This window comes from Jaculus jaculus, chromosome 1, assembly GCF_020740685.1.
Source record: "Jaculus jaculus isolate mJacJac1 chromosome 1, mJacJac1.mat.Y.cur, whole genome shotgun sequence".
Classification (NCBI taxonomy): Eukaryota; Metazoa; Chordata; class Mammalia; order Rodentia; family Dipodidae; genus Jaculus; species Jaculus jaculus.
The window spans coordinates 299,203,901-299,225,804 of record NC_059102.1 but is presented as its reverse complement, the minus strand read 5'-3'; the positions used below and the strand labels follow the sequence as shown (position 1 = coordinate 299,225,804).

The window sequence follows — 21,904 nt, the reverse complement described above, 5'->3', positions numbered from 1 at the left end:
GGTGATTTCTACTAGCAATGCGAACCAGACTGCAACATCCCACCGCACAAAAAGAAAATCACAGGCCAATGTCCCTTATGAACGTGGATGTGGAATTCCACAACAAAATGCTAGCAAACCAAATTCAACAGAATTGTATAAGGATCATTCACCGTAACCAACTGGGAATCATCCCTGGGGTGCAAAGGTGATCTAGAAATGTTGCCCCCTATTCTGTGACGAAAGACAAATCTTACATTGTGGTAGAAGAAATTTAACAAAGAAACCAGGCCCAGATGATCCTCCAAAACACAGTTTCTATTGTACAAGCTTTACCAGGGAGACAGCCTGACCCCGAGTCTCCTCATCTATGTAGCTGCACCCTGCTTGTATCTGGTTAGTGCAGCCATAGACACAAATAACCCTGAAAAAAACAGCTGTCTGTTCTACATCTGTACTTAGTTAGCACTGATTTATTGCTAGGGAACTTCCTGTTTGTGCCCCCAAATCATGGATCCTTAGAAACGTGTAACCCTCCAATAGTATAACGAATTCAAGATGATATCAAACTGCCTGCTATACTGTCTATACCCCCCCCCCCAGCTGTCAGAGCTCAGTATTCGGGCTTTGAAAGTTATTCCCAAGTCCATGTTGACATGATTAAATTTTCTGATTCTCCACTCTATCTCTGCAACAACACGATCATCTCAATAGATGCAAAAAAAGCACTTGTCAAAATCCAATATCCTTCCATAACTAAAAAAAAAACTTTCAGTCAGTTAGGTATAGAATGTACCTTAACATAATAAAGAATATATATATATATATATATATATATATATATATATATATATATATATATATATATATATGTACATGAAGTCATTCTACAGCTAATGTCATCTTAGTGGGGGAAAAGTGGATGGCTTTTCCTCTAAGATGAGGAATAAGACAGGGTGCCTGCTTTCAGCATAGTTCTACAAATTATATCCAAAGCAATTAGGCAAGAAAAAGAAACAAAAGGCATTCAAATGGCAAGGCAGTAAAATTGTCTCTGTTTCCTGATATCAACTTATATATTTTTTTTTTATTTGAGAGAGGAAGAGGGAGAGAGAGGAAGAGAATGGGCATGCCAGGGTCTTTAGCCAGTGCAAACAAATTCCAGATGCATGTGCCACCTTGTGCATCTGGTATATGTGGGTCCTGGGGAATCAAAGCTGGGTCCTTTGGCTTTGCAGGCAAGTGCCTTAACCGCTAAGCCATCTCTCCAGCCCCTGATATAAACTTTTAAAAGTAGTAACCAGGGCTGGAGAGATGGCTTAGCGGTTAAGTGCTTGCCTGCAAAGCCTAAGGATCCCGGTTCGAGGCTTGATTCCCCAGGACCCATGTTAGCCAGATGCACAAGAGGGCGCACACATCTGGAGTTCGTTTGCAGTGGCTGGAAGCCCTGGCACGTCCATTCTCTCTCCCTCTCTCTGTCTCTCTCTCTGTCACTCTCAAATAAATAAAGAAAAATGAACAAAAAAAATTTTTTTTCTTAAATAAAAGAAGTAACCAAAAAGGATTTTGTTTGGCTGTGGGTGATAAGTTTTTGCAAAAGTGAATAATTCTAGAAGAGGTTTATTTAGTACAATCTTTTGAGAGATAATTTTGGAAATATTAGATGCCTTAGAAACATGAAAAATTACAAGTGTGTGCCAAGATTTTGCTAGGTTTATCAGAATTTATAGTCTATATTTGAAAGGTAGAAATAATGTAAATAAATGCCAGTTTGTAAAATTATGGAACACATAAAATGCTGGGGAGATAATTCAGTCAGTAAAGTGCTTGCCATGTGGACCTGAGTTCATTTCCCTAGGTACCCTTGTAAAAGGCAGGCATGGTGGTATATACCTGTAATCCCAGCACTGGAGAGGCAGAGACAGAGGATTGCTGGAGCTTGCTAGCTAGCAAGTCTAGCCCAATTGGTGAGCTCCAACTTCAGTGAGAAACTCTGTCCCCAAAATAAGGTGGACAGTGATTCAAGAAGAAACAGATCACCATTGGTCCCCACATGCACTCACATTCGTGCATACCCACACGCATGTGCCCTCACACACATGAACATGCATACACGCATCACACACATTCACATGCAAAAATGTTTATATTGTTGAATATCTAATGGCATCAAGAAGAATTGATATATCGGGCTGGAGAGATGGCTTAGCAGTTAAGGTGCTTGCCTGTGAAGCCTAAGGACCCAGGTTCAGTTTCCCCAGTAACCATGTAAGCCAGATGCACAAGGTGATACATGCATCTGGAGTTTGTTTGCAATGGTTGGCAGCCCTGGCAAGTCAGTTCCCTCTTTTTCTGCCTCTTCTCTCTCTCTCTTTCTCCTTCTCAAATAAATAAATAAATAAATAAAAATATTTCTATTTATTTATTTATTTTTAGTTATGGACATGCTTAGTATGTAAATGGCACATGTTAGTATAATCCTTACCTTCATCCCTGCCCCCCAAAGGGATCCTCCTCATTGGGGATGCCAGTTATCACCATGGGGATTGTGTGTCCTGCATTGTGGGGGTAGCCACCAGTTATGGGGAAGAGGCAATGTCTCTGTGCATAATGTCCCAACTTGTGGCTCTAACAATCTTCCACCCTCTCTCGCAAAGTTCCCTGAGTCATGTTGGGTTTGTTTTAGATGTACTTCAGTGATGGGCTCTTAGGAGCCTCTGTGTCTCTGGATATCTGATTTGGTAGGAGTTTAGTGTCCTCAGTGTCTATCTCCTTCACCCTTGTGTTGATACCAGGTTCACCGAGAAAGCAGCACTCTTGCTCATTTCCCCAATTCTTGTATGGTTTCAGCTGGGGCCCTGGTAAAGTATGGATGAGCTGTTTCTCTCCTCAGGTTCTGCTTCCATCTGAAAAGAGAAGCAGACTCTCCAATGGAGAGTGAAGTCAGCACAGGTTAAATGGGAGAACCATTGTTAGTTTAGAGAATTTAATAGATGTAGACCCTCTTGTAACCCAAGATTGGTGGGAACTTGATAGTGGAAAACAAACTCATTATCAGGATATGATTCTGACTTGTTTCCCAGTTCCAGCTATGGGTTCCTTTCCACTGAGCAGATCTGTTAGCCAATCCAAGAACAGGTGGTTATCCACCATGGCTGTGTGCCACTATTGCACTTGTGTGAGCATCATGTCGGGTTGTTTTCTTCTGAGTAGCTTAGACCTCAATTTCCTCAGACAGATGTTGGCCACTTTTCCCCAGTAGCTCATGTAGCACCTTCTGGCACTAGACGGGCTGTCTGGGGTCTGGCTCTCTTACAGATTCCAGCCTGCTGTCTCCATATTTCATGCTGATAGCATATGGTGTCTTCAGCAGTAGGGTCTTACATTAACCTCTGGTGGGTAATCAAGTACTCTGACAGAAGTCTGTCTTCTTTTGGGAAACCTCTCTGATCAATAGCTCATTGTGGGTGTTAACTGCATCCTGGTACCCCAGGATGTTACAGGGAGTTACAGGCCAGTGCCAAGGGAAAAGAAAGAAGGAAACAAAAGAAAATTTAAAAAAGAAAGAAACAAAAAAGAGAAACAGGAGAAAAATAAGGTTAGACTTCATCTCAACCTCTCCAGGGCCCTTTGATTCTGGTATTCCCTCTAAGATCCTGATGAGTGTTCAACCTTTTGGTCTGTCTTCCAGGATTTAGGATTTTATGGTACCAGTTCCATTTGGGTCCAGTTTTGTATGTCCCCCCCCCAACACACACACACCCTTACCCTCCCCTCCAGCCCCACCCTCCCTATTGTCTGGCCCTCAAGATGCCTATTAGGTGTGTCAGCATCTCGGGCAGATTCAAGTTAGGAGCTGCAGTTGAGTGAGACCATGCGACCATTGTCTTTCTGTGACTGGGTGAGTTCATTGAGTACGATCTGTTCCGAGTTCAACCATTTTTCTTTATTTAAAAAAATTATTTTTATTTATTAATTTGAGAGAGAGAGGAAATACAGAAATAGGCAGGGAGAGAGAGAGAGAGAGAGAGAGAGAGAGAGAAAGAGAGAGAATGGTAGTGCCAGGGCCTCTAGCTACTGCAAACAAACTCCAGATGCATGTACCCCCTTGTGCATCTGGCTTATGTGGGTCCTCGGGAGTCGAACCTGGTTCTTTTGGTTTTGCAGGCAAGCGCCTTAACCACTAAGCAATCTCTCCAGCCCATTTTGACAATTTTTTCTACAAATTCCATTGTGTCATTTTTTTCTGTCTCCCTCTTCTCTCTCTTCCTCTCTCTCTTTCTTCCTCTTAAATAAATAAATAAAATATTTTTAAGAGAAGTATTGATGTTATATGAGAAACAGTAAATTATAAAACTTCTAGAATATGGCTCCAATTTGGGTAAGATTGTGAGTGTGTGTGTGTGTGTGTGTGTGTGTTTGTGCATGTGTGCGCTAGGGAGGCAGTTATGAACTGAAAGACCCACAAGGCTGTGCATAAGAATTTCAGCAGTGGTTTCTCTAGAAAGTGGGATTATCATGGGTTTTTTCTTCTTTTGCCATTGTTTGGACTTATTTATAATTTCTAACTTTTTTGGGGGTGGGTTTCTTAAGGTAGGGTGTTGCTCTAGCCCAGGCTGACCTGAAATTCACTCAGTAGTCTAAGGGTGGCCTCGAACTCACCGTGATCCCCTCTGCCTCCTTAGTAATGAGATTAAAGGTGTGAGTCACCATGCCCAGCAACTTCAAACGTTGTTACAACAAACCATATAGTTTTTGTAGAATAAAACACTGACTAGTTTAAGGAAAAAACAATATGGCCCAAAAAGATCTTTAATAATGGAAACAAAGTAGATTGACATCTTCTAAAGACTTGTCTGACCGACAGTACCTCAGACCGCGCTTATTGTCAAGGAGTGACCCTGTCCACCTGTTCATCCTCCCTCAAGACGGGGACAAATCAAGTCCTGGGAATAAATCTAAAGGGACCGTAGGAAAGCGAAGTTAGCGTGATGTTCAGAGCCCTGGGTGACGGTCGGTCAGGCACTCTGTGTCTTCCCACCACTTCAGCCACCACCCTCTGTCCCCTGAGGCTGCAGAGAGCCATGGAAGTCCCCGACAATCCAGGCACAGTCAGCTAACCTGTTCTTTTACACCTCAGTAGATTATGTCTCTCCTAAGATCAGAACTTTCCAATGGTTTCCCCTTCTCCCAGAGCAAAACTCAGCAGCCCTCAGCCTCATGGGTCATTTCCCCTCCCTCTGGGGGCTCTTTCACTCGGGTCTAGCTGCTGCTCAAGCTTACTACATACACTCTGGCCTGCAGGCCTTGCCATGCACCTTCCATGTCCTCCTCACCTTGAGCTGCCTTCTTGGCCGTACTTCCCCTGTGTTACATATAAACAGCAAGGCCACCTCTCTAGCATCTTCCTTGCCCTGCCTTCCTCCTCCCCCACCCCCAGCCCACTTGTCACCAACTCCCACACTGCATGGTTAGTTGTGTTCTCCACAAGGCAAGCTCCTGAAAAAGATCTGAGCGGCTCCTGTCACTGCCGTATGCCTGCTACAGTGACACGTATTGCAAGAAACCAATAAATGCAGGCAGGACACTTGGGAATCAATTCTCTGAGGTCACTCAAACTGCTGCTATCAAGTTTGTACAACAAAATAGGCTAAAGGTGAGGAATCGACGATATCTGTCATAAGGTCCCAGCGTAAGTGATAGAGTTGGAATTTGAACCCCAGCACTCTGATTTCAGAATCGATTTCCTGCACTCTTGCTTCTAGTGGGTTCCGGGGCTCAACAGCCTTGTCTGGGAGCTTGACGATCACAGTCTGGCTGTCTCTCAGCTCTACTAAACTGGAGGGTGAACACCTATGTGTGGTCGGCAGTGCTCCAGGTTCTATGTGTAGATGGATGGACAAAGGTGCCCAGTTGGTGCCCTTACCCCAGACCCAGGAGCTCCTGCTGCTGAGGAAAGTCTAGCACAGACAGAAAGGTCTGTAGCTTTCCTCCAGCTAATGCTCAGGCCTCCACAGAGAGCCCCAGCTGAGCGTGAAATCTCAGCCCTGCCTCCCCGCAGGGAGCTTGCAGTCTCTGTTCACCTTGGGAATGGCAGATTGTGGCTGTCAAAAACATTTAAGAGCCCATATGACACCAGAGAGGCAGCACTGAGCCCGGAGAAGCCATTTCTATTTGACACTTGCTGGGAACCCAGACCAGTGAGGCCTCAAATCTACTCTCATTTGAGTATCGTTGTCCAGGAACCTCCTCTGATGCTTGCTTTGATCTGACAAAAGCCACCATGAATCTCAATACGTCCAGCCTTCCTGCAGGCCACACTCGCCGTCTCCCCCTTGGACATCCCACCCACCCTGTTGAACCTTCTGGGGCCCTTCTCAGAGAAAATGCATGTAGCAGCTAGCTCCAGACTTGTTATCCACAGAAGTCCTCTTTCGTAACTTCCTCCAAACCCAATAAAACAAAGACAGATAAACCTCAAGTGGGGGTGGGGGGGAGAATATCAATTCTGAAAACTCACCAGCAGAGGGCGCTGGGGCCACACCAGTCCCTGCCCACTGTCCTCTCCAGAAGAACCACTGCCAGGATTCAAGAGTAGGGACAAAATTGGTAGTCTAGACCTTGGGTCCCATTTTAGCTTCACTTTTGGCATTTGGTGGGGCTTAGGACCCGTGATGCCACCGCTCTGTGGCTACAAAAAAGCCAGCGGTCACCCACATAGGGATTAGGTCCCCGAGGCACCTTCAAATCCAGTGCTCCGAGCTCACGATGAAGTGCGTCTCTTCTGTTACGAGATTTGGTGAGCCAGGCAGGGGCCAGACACTGCTTCCTCATCCAGTGACGCTACAAGGTTAGGTGCCAAGGGTGACCTCCCGAAACCTTTAAAATATTTAATATGGAGAAAATAAAGCAGGCTATTTTCTGTTCTAGAGTCAAATAAGAGGAATAGGGAAGTGTGGAAAAGAGAAAGTGTGGAGAAAAGAAGAGTAGGAGATGCCTGGTAATTAGGAACAGGATATACGAAAAGTAACGAAGCACAGGCAGTTTGACTTTGGCGACCTCCCATTTCCCCTTCTCGACCCTGGCTACACAATCTCCAGGGACTGTGGGAGCTGCCCCAGAACTCAGCGCCCCCAGCCTTCCTGCAGGCACCCCAGCTTTCCCCTCTGCATCCTGTCCACACCCCTCAGCTGCTTTTGTCAGCTCAGGTTCAGCAGGAGAGTGATCCAAGAAACATTCCACCCTGATGTGTGACGCCCAGCCCTGCCAGGGACATTCGCGGGTTTTTGTTTGTTTGTTTGTTTGTTTTCTGTTTTTTCGAGGTAGGGTCTCACTCTAGTCCATGCTGACTATATGGTCTCAGTTTGGCCTCAAACTCATGGCGATCCTCCTACCTCTGCCTCCTGAGTGCTGGGATGAAAGGCGTGCACCACCATGCCCCGCTACATTTGCATTTTTTAAATATTATTTTTGGGGGGGCTGGGCTGGAGAGACAGCTTAGTAAGGCATTTGCCTGAGAAGTCTAAGAACTCTCTTTTTTAAAAGGTTCATTTTTATTTACTTATTAGAGAAAGAGAGAGAGAGAATGGGCACGCCAGGACCTCTAGCCACTGCAAACGAACTCCAGACTTGTGTGCCTCCTTGTGCATCTGGCTTACATGGGACCTGGGGAAAGGAACTTGGGTCCTTTGGCTGGGCAGGCCTGCACCTTAACCACTAAGCCATCTCTCCAGCCCAAGAACTCTTGTTTGAATCTCCAGGTCCCATGTAGTCAGACACAGTGATGCAAGCACACGTTGTCCTACATGTGCACAAGGGGGCACACACGTCTGGAGTTCATTTACAGCCACTGAAAGCCCTGGCGTGCCCATTCTCTCAAATAAAAATAAATATTTTATTTTTACTTATTGGGCCTCCACCTCCTACAAACAAACTCTAGGCACATGCAACACCATGTGCATCTGGCTTCCTGGGGAATAGAACTCCACTTTGCAGGCAAGAAAAAAAAAAAAAAAAAGAGAGAGAAAGAAAGAAAGAAAGAAAGAAAGAAAGAGAACACTTTGTAGGCAAGCACCTTAACCACCAAGCCATTTCTCCAGCCAGAAAAACAACAACAACAACAAAAAGCCCTTTATTTATTTATCTGGCAGAGGGAGGGAGAGAGAGGAAGAGAGAGGAAGATTCCTCTAGCTACTGCAAATGAACTCCTGAAGCATGAGCTGCCTTGTGCATCTGGCTTACTTGGGTATTAGAGAATTGAACCTTGGTTCTTAGGGTTCACAAGCAAGCATCTTAACCAGTAAGCCATCTCTGCAGTTTGACATTTGCATTTTAAAAGTGTTAACTCTTTAATCTCAAATTGAGGAATTCCAAGCCAGACTAGAGTGGTGACATAAGCCTTTAATCCCAGCACTTGGGAGGCAGAGGTAGGAGGAGCTCAAGGCCACCCTGAGACCACATAGTGAACTCCAGGTCAGTCTGGTGTAGAGCAAGACCCCACCTCGAAAAACAAAACAAAATAAATTGATGAATGAAATCCCTGAGAAAAGTGACTCTGGTGGATGAGGAGCTGGTGGGACAGGATCACTGTCAAGTCCAGGGATTGTGGACCAGATACCTCTCTGAGATGTTCTGCGTGGGCGTGAATGTAAGCTCTGTGTAATTCTGTGCGTGCACTTTGATGAGGTCAGACTGAGGTCATCGTGGAAAAAAGATGAGCCAGCCAACCATAGGGCCTGGTGCTGGAGAACTGCTGAGCTGGAAAAGAAGGCCTTGCTTGGGACAGCTGCAGGCCCAGCTCTGCGGGACCACCACGTGGGAGCTCTCCTGCCCAGGCACAGCTCTCCGGCTCTGCGGCATTTTCTGCTGATGGCCACGCCGTCGAACTGCCCACGCAGCAGTCCCCTGCTGTCAGGAGGCCTGCTCAGAAAGCCCTGCCTCAGTGCGGTGGGGTGGGGTGGGGTGGGCTCAGGTGGGGTCTTGATCCTTCCTGGAGACCTGCTGTTGGGGGCTTCATGGAGATCACCAGAACTCCAGGGTAGGGGCAGGGGGAGTTTGATGCGATCAGGCCTAGGGGGGTGCCTTTCTTTTAGTGACCCCCACCTCCACAAGTGACATGTCATGCTGAAGCTCTTAGTCAGCAGCCCCATCATGTCCCCACCTCTGTTTCCCAGAGGGTCCCAGCCGGAAAGACCACCTCCTTGTTTGTTACTTCTCTGTAAAGCGTTGCTGGCTGGGCAGGAAGTGGGGCAAGAAGGAAACCTGTTTGCTGGTGGGCTGTGGCAGGACCGCAGAACATGGGGGTCTGCGACTGCCCTGCCTCACACCCAACGCCTTTGCCAGCATGCGCTCGTCACAGGAGTGTGACCCAAGTTGCTCCTCTCAAATCCCAGCCATCACAACTAATCAGTAGTAACAGAAATCACAATAGGGGTCACCTTTAAGGTGGGAGGGATGATCCTAAAAATATAACAAAACTCTAATCCTGTTGGAGGATGTTAGGAAACCAACTTATTCTTTTTCTTTTAATTTATTTATTTGAAAGCGACAGACACAGAGAGAAAGACAGATAGAGGGAGAGAGAGAGAATGGGCGCGCCAGGGCTTCCAGCCTCTGCACACGAACTCCAGACACGTGCGCCCCCTTGTGCATCTGGCTAACGTGGGACCTGGGGAACCGAGCCTTGAACCAGGGTCCTTAGGCTTCACAGGCAAGCGCTTAACCGCTAAGCCATCTCTCCAGCCCCAACTTATTCTCTTGAAAATGGTAAAGAGGGTAAGTTAAACAAGTGAACAATCGAACGGGTATTGAATAGTAAGTAAAGCGCTATTTCAGGCTATCATTCCTTCTTAATATGAAATGTTATAATGAGCCAAAATATTTTTAAGTCAGGCATGGGTCATGTGACCCACCTAACTTCACAGAATGAGACAAGCAGCCACCATGGACCCTGTGCTTGAAGAATATATCCCACACTAAAATCAAACTCACATCTGAGGAAGCTGAGTGAGGTGTGTCCAACCCAAAGCCCATGGGCTACATCTGGCCCAACAGAACACCTTAAACTTACTTAAAATATAAGATTTTCAGTCTGGAGAGATGGCTTAGCAGTTAAGGCATTTGCCTACAAAGCCAAAGGATCCCAGTTCAATTCTCCAGGACCCACATAAGCCAGATGCACAAGATGGCACATGCATCTGGAGTTGGTTTGCAGTGGCTGAAAGCCCTGGTGCACCCATTCTCTCTCCCTCTCTCTCTCCACCTCTTTCCCTCTCAAATAAATAAAAATAAAATATTTTAAAGATTTTGTGTGTGACTTTTTTTGTAACTTGAATGCACAGGTCTCCAGTGTGAATTTTGTAGATATGTATGTCATGTTGTGATGTCAAACAGTGGGACTTGGTTGTGTGTAGACCCAAGGGGGTGGAGACAACTGGCGTCACAACTACACCATGGGGAGGTAGTTTGTCAGCAAAATATGCAGGCACAACTCAGGACCTTCAGCAGATTGGAAGGAGAAACAAAAGATGGGAGGATAACCTATAAATAAAAACCAACTAAAACATTCATCATCCAGCCTCTAAACCTCATTTAGTCTCTGCTTCAAACTCTAAAAATATTCACAGATGATAATTTTGAGGCAATTAAGGAATGTGAACAATTGTTTGTTTTGATGTGTGGTTACGATACAAAACATGTTCTTTTTGAGTGGTTGATTAAAAAGGTTGCAGATGAAGTTGCATGATACCTGAGAGTAATTTCAAAACAATAGGAGGTGGGGGCTGGGGAGAGGGCTCAGTGGATACCGTGTTTGCCACACAAGTGTGAGGACTGGAGAGCAAATCCCTAGAACCCACGTAGACTTGGACAGGGTGGTGGCTGCTTGTAACCCCAGCCTGCTTACAGTGACATAGGAGGTGGAGACAGGAGGACCTCCCAGAGGATCATGGACCAGCTAACCTGGCACCTCAGACGAGGTGGAGGGTGAGAACCAGCACCTCAAGTTGTCCTCGGATCTTCACACGTGTGCAAGGGCACGTGCACACCCTCCCATCCTGCCTGCCCCCCAGTCCCCCCACACCAACAATAACAAAAACGAGAAGGTGGGCTAAACCGGTGAACGTGGGGATGGGCTGGGCTGGCAGGTGAGCAGATGTAGCAGCTGGTGACACTGTGCCACCTTCTTCCCTGTGTGTCCAAAAACCCACAGTTAAAGCAGGACCATGATTTTGAAAAGCAGACAAGAAGATGTTTGCCTCATAACAACCTGCTGACTTCAGAGAAACAAACACGAGGGGCTGCTTAGCTGAGTTGGTCAACGAGTGGCTCTAACAACAAGGCTGTGGTTCGATCCCTGTACAAGTCATCAGGTGGGGCACTTTCTTGAGTGCTTTTCTCACAAGCAGGAAAACCTGAGTTTGAATCCCCAGCAGGAGTCTTGGCGCTGGAATCTTGGTGCTGGAGAGGCAGAGACAGCAGAACCCCTGAGACTGTAATACCCCAAATCTGTAAGTCCCAGGTTCGTGAGACACTGTTTCAAAAATAAGGTGAAAGAGCAACTTGAGATGTCCGACCTCAGCTTCTGGCCTCTGTATACACACACCTTGTACACACACGTGGCACCCCCACACGCACAAGTGCCACATACACACAAACAACAACTTAATGACCAGTAGCTGTAAGAACAATGAAATCATCTTCCTTGTTCATTCTCATCTACTCTTCCATATCCATGTTGTTTTTTTAATTTTAATTTTAATTTTAATTTATTTATCTGAGAGTGACAGACAGAGAGAGAGAGACAGAATAGGCACACCAGGGCCTCTAGCCACTGCAAACAAACTCCAGATGCACCTGTCACCTTGGGCATCTGGCTTACGTGGGTCTTGGAGAATTGAGCCTCGAACTGGGGTCCTTAGGCTTCACAAGCAAGCGCTTAACGGCTAAGCCATCTCTCCAGCCTATACCCATGTTTTTAAAAGTGTAATAATTTGCCTTCCCAGGTGCTTCCTAAACTGAAACTCCCAACTCGGAATCCAGGATTAAGCAGAAATTTAAAAGCTACTAAAACCCAGAAGGAAAGTGTCAGGGAAAGAACTGTGGAAGACGGCATCTTAGAAATGAGAATGGTTGGGCTGGAGAGATGGCTTAGTGGTTAAGCGCTTGCCTGTGAAGCCTAAGGACCCCAGTTCGAGGCTTGGTTCCCCAGGTCCCACGTTAGCCAGATGCACAAGGGGGCGCACGCGTCTGGAGTTCGTTTGCAGTGGCTGGAGGCCCTGGCGCGCCCATTCTCTCTCTCTCCCTCTATCTGTCTTTCTCTCTGTGTCTGTCGCTCTCAAATAAATAAAAAAATTTTTTAAAAATTTAAAAAAAAAGAAAAAAAGAAATGAGAATGGTTGAGGCCACCAGCGGAAGGCATGAACCAGCTTGCAGGCGTGCTGGTCACTGGGCTGGACGTGGCATGAGCTGCCGGTTCAGCATCTCCCCTGTAGACTTGCATGTCAGAGCTCTGGTCCTGAGCTCTGGTTGTGCCCTGGAAGCCCTTGGGGTAAGGGAGGGGGGCTCCCAAGGGGCTGATGTCCAGGCTCAGGCTACTGCAGGTCAATCGAGATCTCTGCGGGGGGCTCTGGCAGTGGTTCCAGATGCCCTCCGGGTCATCTCAATGCCCAGCCCCGAGACTCAAACCATGCGTCCCAGGAAACTCTTCCCCTGGAGAGATGTGAACCAAGTTCTTCACCTCAGAGAGGGCTCAGATGACAGACCAAGGAACAATTGCATCAATAGCAGTCTGACGAACCAATGAGGTTATCGTGGTGACTTATAAGGGGGAGACCCCAAAGCAGCTCTTCAGTGGAGCTCAGTGTTCCTTCATCATTTATCCTCTCATGCAGCCCCCACCCCAGGGCCACGAGACCTTGTGCACCTCTGCGGACAGCTGGCACAGGGGGCACCTGAGGACCCTCCCCACACTCTTCTCCTGTGAGTTGCCCCAGCTGCTTGTCGAAAGTTGGCAATAATTGTTCACTGCATTCAGAGTGGAGGAAACTGCGGAACACCATCGTATTTAAACACTGTGTAAGTGAGCAGGGAAACGGGGCAGTGACGGCTGGGTAAGTAGTGAACAGAGCTGTTGGTGAGGCATTGGGTGCCACCTCTGTTCTGTTTGCAGTGAGTCACTTGAGGTCATTTGGAGCCAAGTGTCCAGTCTGAGTCACTTCTCTCTAGGGTGCGGCCGAGGTCCCAGTGGGGCAAATCTTGGCTCCTTTGGACTGAGCTGCGGGCAACGTTGGCAGCAGGTTTTACAGCAAGAATGTATCAAGTAACGAGGGTGAGCAGTTGGTGTGGATCAAGCTGTGGGGGGGGGGGTTGTGGGAGGGTGAGGATTGGCCTCCTGCTATGTGCTGGGCATGAGTCAAGCCCAAGTGACACCCAGCACTGACCCAGCATCACGAAGCCCGGATTCCAGCTCCAGAGCAGTAAATCCTCACACGGAGTCGGCGTCTAGCACTGAATGGTGACTTTCAGCCTGTGTCACAGTAGAGTGTTCAACTGCGGTATTGACTAACAGGGAGATGTGAAGCTTGGCTGTCAGGCACTGTTGGCCCCTGGACATCCGGGAAATTTATGAGCAGTCTGTTATGGGAAAGTAAGTGTGTTACAAGTTTCCCATAATTCCGTTGTTCCTTTCAGTACAGAGCAAGGCTTCCTCTACACCCCCCTTGGCTGGTTGGCAGGTAGAGGGTGAGTGTGGCTCAGGCTCCTGTCTGGCCAGCAAGAGCTTGTCATTCGCAGGCCCAGGTGGACCCAGCAGGAAGGCACCCACCCGACCATGAGCTCTGTGACTAAGCTGGCCTTGTGCCATGTCTCTATTGGCAATGTATGACCCCCACATGAACCAGTCACCTTCTCATTGCTGAGACAAAATACCCGACAGAAATCCGTCTAAGGGCGGAAAGGATTGTTTCAGCGCATGGTTCCAGGTCACAGTCCATCATGGCAGGGAAAGTATGACAGGAAGAGATGGTCACAGTCCTTTCACAGAAAGCAGAGACTGTGCGACTCAGCCAAGTCTTTCCTTTTCATACAGTCCTGGGCCTCAGCCCACGATACAGCACCACCTACAGCTAAGGTGGGTCTTCCCACCCAAAGTAACCTCATCAAGCTAATTCCCGGAAGACAAGCCAGAGGCTCACTTCATCTACCTAACCTCTTACAGGTTAGTCTAGGTCCTGTCAAGCTGACAGTTGGCATAAACTACCTCACAACCTTGACCCTTCCCTTTGCCTCAGCCCCATAGGTTTACCTGTTGATTGCAGACCAGCTCGGCGTTGCTCATAGCTCTCCAGCACGGGGTGAGGGTGCTGGCTTGGCCTCTCTCAAGAACTTCCTTATCAGGCAGCCCAACCAGGTATGACCTGGGCCCTTCCCCTCTCTGGTTCTGGCTCGTAGGGGTCCTGCATCCCTGCTGCTGGATATAACAAGGTGGGGGTCTGTAACTGAGCTGCCAACGGATCAGTGAAAGGTTCCAGGTGACTCTAACCTGTGGCCCACAGGCTACATGAGGCCACATTCAGTTCAGATAGCTGTGAAAAAAGATCATAAGCTTGGGCTGGGCATGGTGGCACACACCTTTAATCCCAGCACTTGGGAGGCAGAGATAGGAGGATCACCATGAGTTTGACTTTGGATTGTTTCCTAGAGGATGTGGGAGGTAATGAGGACCCTCATGCTAAAGGCTCAGTGGTAAGAAGTGGCAGGCAGGACTAGCCAGCAATGAGGGAGATGCTGAGAACTCTCAGGGCAGGGGATACCCGAATGATCTAACCATGGGCCCTGTCCCACCAGAACCTAGGATGGCTGGCTATGCCAGGTGTGACCCTTAGTTTCTGGATGATAGGGATATGTGACAGTCTTGGCCTAGAGGAATGATTGGCAGGTGTAATTGGTTGGGATAGGGACTCGAGGCAGCAGTTATTTACCAACTATTATGGAAGGAGGTACTTAATAATTAGAGAACCAGGGCTGGAGGGATGGCTTAGCAGTTAAGGCATTTGCCTGCAAAGCCAAAGGACCCTGGATAGATTCCCCAGGACCCACATAAGCCAGACGCACAAGGGGGCTCATGCATATGGAGTTCGTTTGCAGAGGCTGGAGGCCCTGGCGCGCCCATTCTGTCTGTCTCTCTCTCTCTCAAACTAAAAAATAAAAATAATCAGAGAACCACATGTCATGTTTCACATCCCAGCCATGAGATGCAAGCCCAGCACTCGGACACTTGAAGAGGACAGCTATCTCCTTGCCTGCAGGGGGACAGTTGTGAGTCAGTGGCTGGAAGAATAGTGTCCCAAGGTAGTGTAGGGTCCCTGGCACCCCAGACTTAGGAAACACTGAGTCGTCTCTATATTCTGGCCCAGCCAGTGCCCTGTGCGGCATAGGCCCCACCCAGGAGCAGCCTGGAGCCTCCACAGCGGCCTCCAGTTCTGAGACTGCCTCCCTCGTGAATCTGGCTCAACTCTGTGGATCTTGTGAAGTTGGAAGAAATTCCAGTGATGACACAAGTATAAACCAAGACTTGTCAAACCACGTTTAGAGCCAGAGAAACCTAAGGGTTGTCCTTGGGATGTGGTGGTTGTCGTTTTAACCTTTGTAATTGGGCATTGAGCAGCTCCCTTTGCCAGGAGGTGGCATGGTTTCGTGGGAGAGAAGCCTTCCTCTTTACAGAGAGTATTTCATTCCAGAGACAGCTGAATCCTTGCTTCCCGAACACTGTTCTGAGCAAAGATGTGACCCGTGGCCCGGCCCAGCCCCTGCACTGTGCTCTGACTGACTTCCTTGGGGAGAACCTTTCTAGAACAGAGCAACGCGGGGACTGAGGGTCTGCGGGGCACTTCTTAGGAAGCACACAGACCTCAACACAAGCTGGTCACAAGGGATGCAGCCAAGGCCAAGCTGTAGTGTATCCTAGTTAGCCTGTCCTCGCTGATGGTTCCAGGGTGGCCAAGGTTGAAAGCAAGTTTTCTTCACCTGGTCCTCCGTGGGCCAGACCCCACCTGGCTGCACCCGGATAGAAAGCTTGACAACTTAGGAGGGGCGGAGAAGCGAAGGCCCCACCTGGGCCACTTCCAAAGGGGCTGGCAGCGTCCTTTCCAAACAGGAAGGCAGCTGGAAGCTGAGCGGCCACAGCAAACAGGCATCAACAAGTCCCCGCCGACAGCCTGGAGAGGAGATTTGGTTCTTGGGAAAAGAGGTGTGAGCTGGCCTGCCCTTCACACTTGGAGAATAGCCAGGCCATTTTGGCAGCACCACCTCACCGGCGAGTCAAAAGAAAGCAAGGCTGTGAGTTCTTCCTGGGGCCAAACCAAGCCACATGGCTACAAATGTGGCACTTTCGGGGGGGGGGGGGCGGGGGTGGTGGTGGCTAAGAGCCTGTGCTCTGCACACTCCTTCCAAACGTCTCCATTCTTAGCCTCCAGAGACACTGCATCAAAGATCCAGCGAGGCCCCGTGAGAGGTGGAGAGGGCTGGTGACTGGGTGAGGCTTGGTGGCAGCCCTGGAAAGAGCCACACGGTCTCCCGGCCGCGGACACGCGCACGCTTTGTGCAGTACTGTCCGCGCGCATGCACGGCCCGGAGAACACAGCATCCCAGATCCCTTTTCCTAAGCACTGTCATGTCTCGCCACCCAAGAACCGATGGTGTGCACTGAAAGACCCGTCTGCACCCCATCATGAACTTGGTGTGTGATCCGCCCAGCAGCCTTTGCACCTCATCTCACGGTTACCCTTCACCCCCAAATGCTCCTGGCTGCCACTGAGGCCATCCACACACTCAACTGCTGACTGGAATCTCGCTACATGGATGTGTAAAAGGCACCTGAACCAGAAGTCCGCGTTCCCACCTGTCCCCTTGCACAGAAACTCCGTCCATCCCCATTATTTCCCCGACTTCGCTATCGTCCCAGACAATGGCATCCCTCCATCTCACACAGCGCATTCCTCCCTGAGAAAGGGGGGGAATGATGCATGGGCGGCTAATCTCCGGCTTCCAGTTCCAGTTTCTTCACTTGCTAGCTGTGTGACTTTCACACAGATTGCGTAAACTCTTTGGGCTTGAATTTCTCTTCTGTAAAGTGGGGACATTTAGCTCATAGGAATGTTGTGAAATTGAAAGAGCTTAAAACATGAAGAGTTTGAGAGATTGCCTGGATAACATCGCATGTCAGCTATTGTTTTTCTTACTCTAGTTGGCCATGGCAGATCATAAGACTAGCCCTCCCCCACTCCTCTCCCTTATGTACCATGTCCAAGTGCAACAGCAGCTCCTGTCCATTTCACCTTCAGGTACTCCATCATCTCACTTCCTTTCATTAGCTCGAGAATTTTCAGCCTCGTCTGAGAACACTGGCCTCCTGCCTCCTGACGTATCGTCTCTACCCTCATCCCCGAACAGTCCAAATGGCAGCTAGGGTGAGATTTTAGAGTGTAAGTGCAGGCTGGGCATGTGGCTCAGCAGTATCGTGCTTGCTTGGCACGCACGAGGTCCTGGATGCACCACAACCGAACCAACCCATCATCTCCTGACTCTAGCGTGGGCCCCTGTCTCTCCTGCTCGTGCAACTTCCCCTCCCCTCTTCCTTCTGAACACCCCGGAGCTTGTTGCCTGCACTGCCCAGAGTGATGTCGGAGAAGGGATGCCAGCAGAGGCTGCTAGGCCTCTGAGGAGAATACATTTGGGCAGCCTTGAATTAAGTGAGTTCCTGGTGTGGAGAAGCAAAAATAGAGACAGGAGCTGGAGAAATGACTCAGCAGTTAAGGTGCTTGCCTGCAAAGTCAAAGGACCCAAGTTCAATTCCCCAACACCCATGTAATGCCAGATGCACAAGGTGGCGCAAGCATCTGGAGTTTGATTGCAGTGGCTAGAGAGCCTGGTTTTCCCATTCTCATTATCTTTCCCTCTCTGTCTGCCTCTTTCTCTTGCTCTCTCAAATGAATGAATGAATGAATAAATAAATAAAATAGTAAAACAAACAAAAAATAGAGACAGGTCCATACATTAAAAAGTTTTGTTTGTTCATGATGGCTTGATTTTCTATAAATGGTGGCATGATATGGTTTAGAGTTTAGTTTAGTCCCCCAAAGGTCCATTGTATTGAAAGAGTGGCCCCCAGCCTAAGACACTACTAAGAGGTGGCAGAAACATTAAAAGGTGAGGCCTCGCTGGAGGAAGTTGGGTCACTGGAGACGCGCCTTTGAAGAGGATATGAGGGCCTGTTGTTGGCAGCTCCACGTTACTGGGATGAACACCCAACCCAGGCACAGTTTATGGGAGGAAGGGGTTTGTTTCAAGCTTACAGATCCAGAGGACATTCCATCAATGATGGAAGAAGCTGCTACCGTACATGTGAGAAAAACCATCACCAGCCATCACACACCAAAAGCAGCAAGGAGCCCACCAGAGCTCACACCTCTCTGTACACCTTTGGGCTGGAAACAAGTTCCACCCCAGCAACACCTCCTCCAGGCAGGCGGCTGGAGATCCAAGTTACAAGCTTTAATAAAATACCGGAATCTATAGGGGGCATACATTCAAACTACCACAGGGCCCCAGCCTGGCCCTCTCTTTGCCTTAGGGCATCATAAAGGGGCAACTTCCTCTACCGTATCATGCATGAGACATCGCTGTGCCTGGACTGAGACCTTCAGAGCTAAGCAAAGTAAGCCCGTCTGCTTAGACACTGATCGTCTCAAGATGCCTTGTCAGAGCGACAGAGAGAGCTGGCTGGCACGTGCCTCAAATGGCTCCCACATCCCTACAAGGAGACATGGGCAGTTTTAGAGCAGCTTCAAGTGAGATGGAGATGCCTGGTGCCAAGTAGCCCATCCCTATTCTCCAGGCATCCAGGTGGCACTGCAGCCCCTTGGGCACAGGAATGCAACCTGCTGAACCACGGCTGGGTCCTGCTGGCTTTAGGTGGCATCATTGGGCAAGGGGGGGAGGGAGAGTGACGACACTTTTCCTTGCCCCAAGCACCCCTCCCCTCCTCCGTTGCCACAGGTAGAAGAAGTTGCCAGAGGGAAAATACCCCTGCACTTTTTGGAAGGCCTATAGAGAAACTCCAGGACTCCATGGCATAGCTGCTATGCCACCAACAGGAGGGTGTGGGCTGCTTATCACTCAGTTCAGGGACTGGCATGATAAAGGGCAAGGACCGCTCAGTGACTAACCGAGTGTCTCTTAGTAATGTTTAACCAAGACTGCAAGATAGCGTGTGGGAATAGCTCCATGGACCTCCGAGTCTGCCACCGGTTCACTCCACTGGACCAGACCTTGGTAGGTGTCACCATCCTCGTCAGCACGATTGATATTACCACCCCTGCGGTCTCTTTTTCCTGCAGGGAGAAGAAAGGCTTTTCAGGATAAAAGTTGAAGAACCAGAGGGGAAAAAAAAAAGCAAACTTAAAGCCACTGTTCCTAAGGGTCCTCTGTGTACCGCAGGAGGACCTGAGATGGTGGCCAGCATGCAGTTCCTGTTTCTCCCACTGGGTGGCGCACTGGTCCCGGACCTCAGGCGGACCTCGCTGGTCAGGGAACTGCGCGTGCACCTGGCCTGCAGGATCTCAGGATCCTCCTATGAGTCGGACAGCAGAAAGCACCAAGGCAGCTGTGGGCTTACTTACTCTTGTTGTTGTTGTTTTGTTTTGTTTTTGAAGTAGAGTTTCACCCTAGCTCAGGCTGACCTGGAATGTAGTCTCAGGGTGGCCTTGAACTCATGGAGATCTTCCTACCTCTGCCTCCCAAGTGCTGGGATTCAAGGTGTGTGCCATCACACCCAGCTTGCCTACTCTTCATACGGACTGAAAAGGAGTGTGAAGGAGAGGGTGCTGGCTCTTGGCAAGTGAAGGTAGGGACCACAGTGGATCTGGGTCAAGGCCAGACCTTGTGGTCAGCCTTATTGTTCAACAGGTAGCTCATCTGGAGCCTCGTCCTGGTCATCGTGGTTGAGAGACAGCAAAGTGTGAGGCCAACAGGGAGGGCCAGACTGGCTGGAAGGTAGCCTCCCTCCCTCCCTCCCCCATCAGGCTGCTTTCTGACACTGTCCCCACTTGTGACTCGATCCTTTCCCCACACCAGGCATTGAACCATTTGCCCAGTTCAAGTTTGGTTTTCTACCTGTGAGACAAGAGACAGTGGAGGCTGGCGCCCTGGAGTAGACTCCGGACCTATGGGGGAAGCAGGACCCAGCGGCGGCAAGGTGTGCTGATGACCCTTGGAGGCCTTTGCCGTTTGTCCGGGATCTGTTGCTCTCACCCAGTTTCCTTTCTGATCATGGCCTCGGCCCCGTGTGACTTCAGGTTCCAAGTGGAGCATTTTGTCTCCAGCCTTGGCAGTTTTCCCAGATCTCTCTCTCTCTCTCTTTTTTTTTTCCTTGACCTCTCTGGAAAGTTTCCTCTAATTTCTCCAAAAAGCAATGTCTTCATCAGTATCAATCTGGACTTTTAAGAAACCTCAAATGGTCATGAAGCCTTGGATAAAATCTACAGTATTGTAGCTTCCTTTTTTTTTTTTTTAAAAAGCCATTCTTATAGACTGCTTTCTGGGTTCACTTCTATTTCTTTTTTCTTTTTTTTGCTTTTTCGAGATAGGGTCTCACTCTAGCCCAGGCTGACCTGGAATTCACTGTGGTGTCTCAGGGTGGCCTCGAACTCACAGCGATCCTCCTACCTCTGCCTCCCAAGTGCTGGGATTAAAGGCATGCGCCACCACGCCCAGCCACTTCTATTTCTTAAATGAAGGAATTCTGCATTTCTGAACCTACACCACCCCCAATTCTTTTTTTTTTTTTAATTTTTTATTTATTTATTTGAGAGCGACAGACACAGAAAGACAGAGGGAGAGAGAGAATGGGCGCGCCAGGGCTTCCAGCCTCTGCAAATGAACTCCAGACGTGTGCGCCCCCTTGTGCATCTGGCTAACGTGGGACCTGGGGAACCGAGCCTCGAACCGGGGTCCTTAGGCTTCACAGGCAAGCGCTTAACCACTAAGCCATCTCTCTAGCCCCACCCCCAATTCTTTAAGCCTTGGGAACCCCAGATCTAAGAGCTGACAATCACCAGTTCTTTAATTCTTATTTTTTTTATTTTTTTGTTTTTATTTATTTGAGAGTGACAGACAGAAAGAGGCAGATACAGAGAGAATGGGCACGCCAGGGCTTCCAGCCACTGCAAACGAACTCCAGACGCATGCGCCCCCTTGTGCATCTGGCTAACGTGGGTCCTGGGGAACCGAGCCTCGAACCGGGGTCCTTAGGCTTCACAGGCAAGGGCTTAACCGCTAAGCCATGTCTCCAGCCCACAGTTCTTTAATTCTTATAGCCCTTGTAGAATTAGAGCAAATATCCCCCCCTCCCCCTTTGTGTGCTGATGATTGAATCTTGGAATGTTAGGTAAATGTGCTACCACTGAACTACATTCCGAATCCCAGGGTTTTATTGTTGTTGTTTTTTGTTTTTTGCTTTTCGAGGTAGGGTCTCGCTCTAGCCCAGGCTGACCTGGAAAGAAATTCAATATGTACTCTCAGGATGGTCTCAGCCTCACGGTGCTCCTCCTACCTCTGCTTCCTGAGTGCTGAGATTAAAGGTGTGCGCCACCACACCCGGCTCACATTTTTATTTTTTTCAAATTAGAAAGTGCCTGAAATGTCACTATGTATTGGAGGAACTTCAGTGTACTTCTCTGAGGTTTACTTTCCCTCTCAGTCCAACCTTCCCTAATAAAAACAGAAGGATGGCAGACAAATTATACTGCCTGCGTATTTTATTCTGGCATGCTGAAAGCAGTATTGTACCGAGGCCCTGATAACACCAGGAGCGATCTCAGGGGGAGTGAGTCACCGGCACCTTCCCTGCTGGTGTCTGCCCTCCCACACC

General features: G+C 48.8%; 1 protein-coding gene across 1 annotated transcript in view; it reads left to right on the top strand.

Annotated features, from left to right (window-relative positions):
- Window positions 1-19,086, top strand: part of Tex35 (testis expressed 35) — a 39,014-nt gene extending 19,928 nt beyond the window's left edge. Inside the window, exon 10 of the mRNA XM_045143556.1 lies at window positions 19,033-19,086. Coding sequence (XP_044999491.1) covers window positions 19,033-19,086 — 54 coding nt within the window. The remainder of the gene's footprint in view (window positions 1-19,032) is intronic.
- The last annotated feature ends 2,818 nt before the right edge of the window (window positions 19,087-21,904 follow it).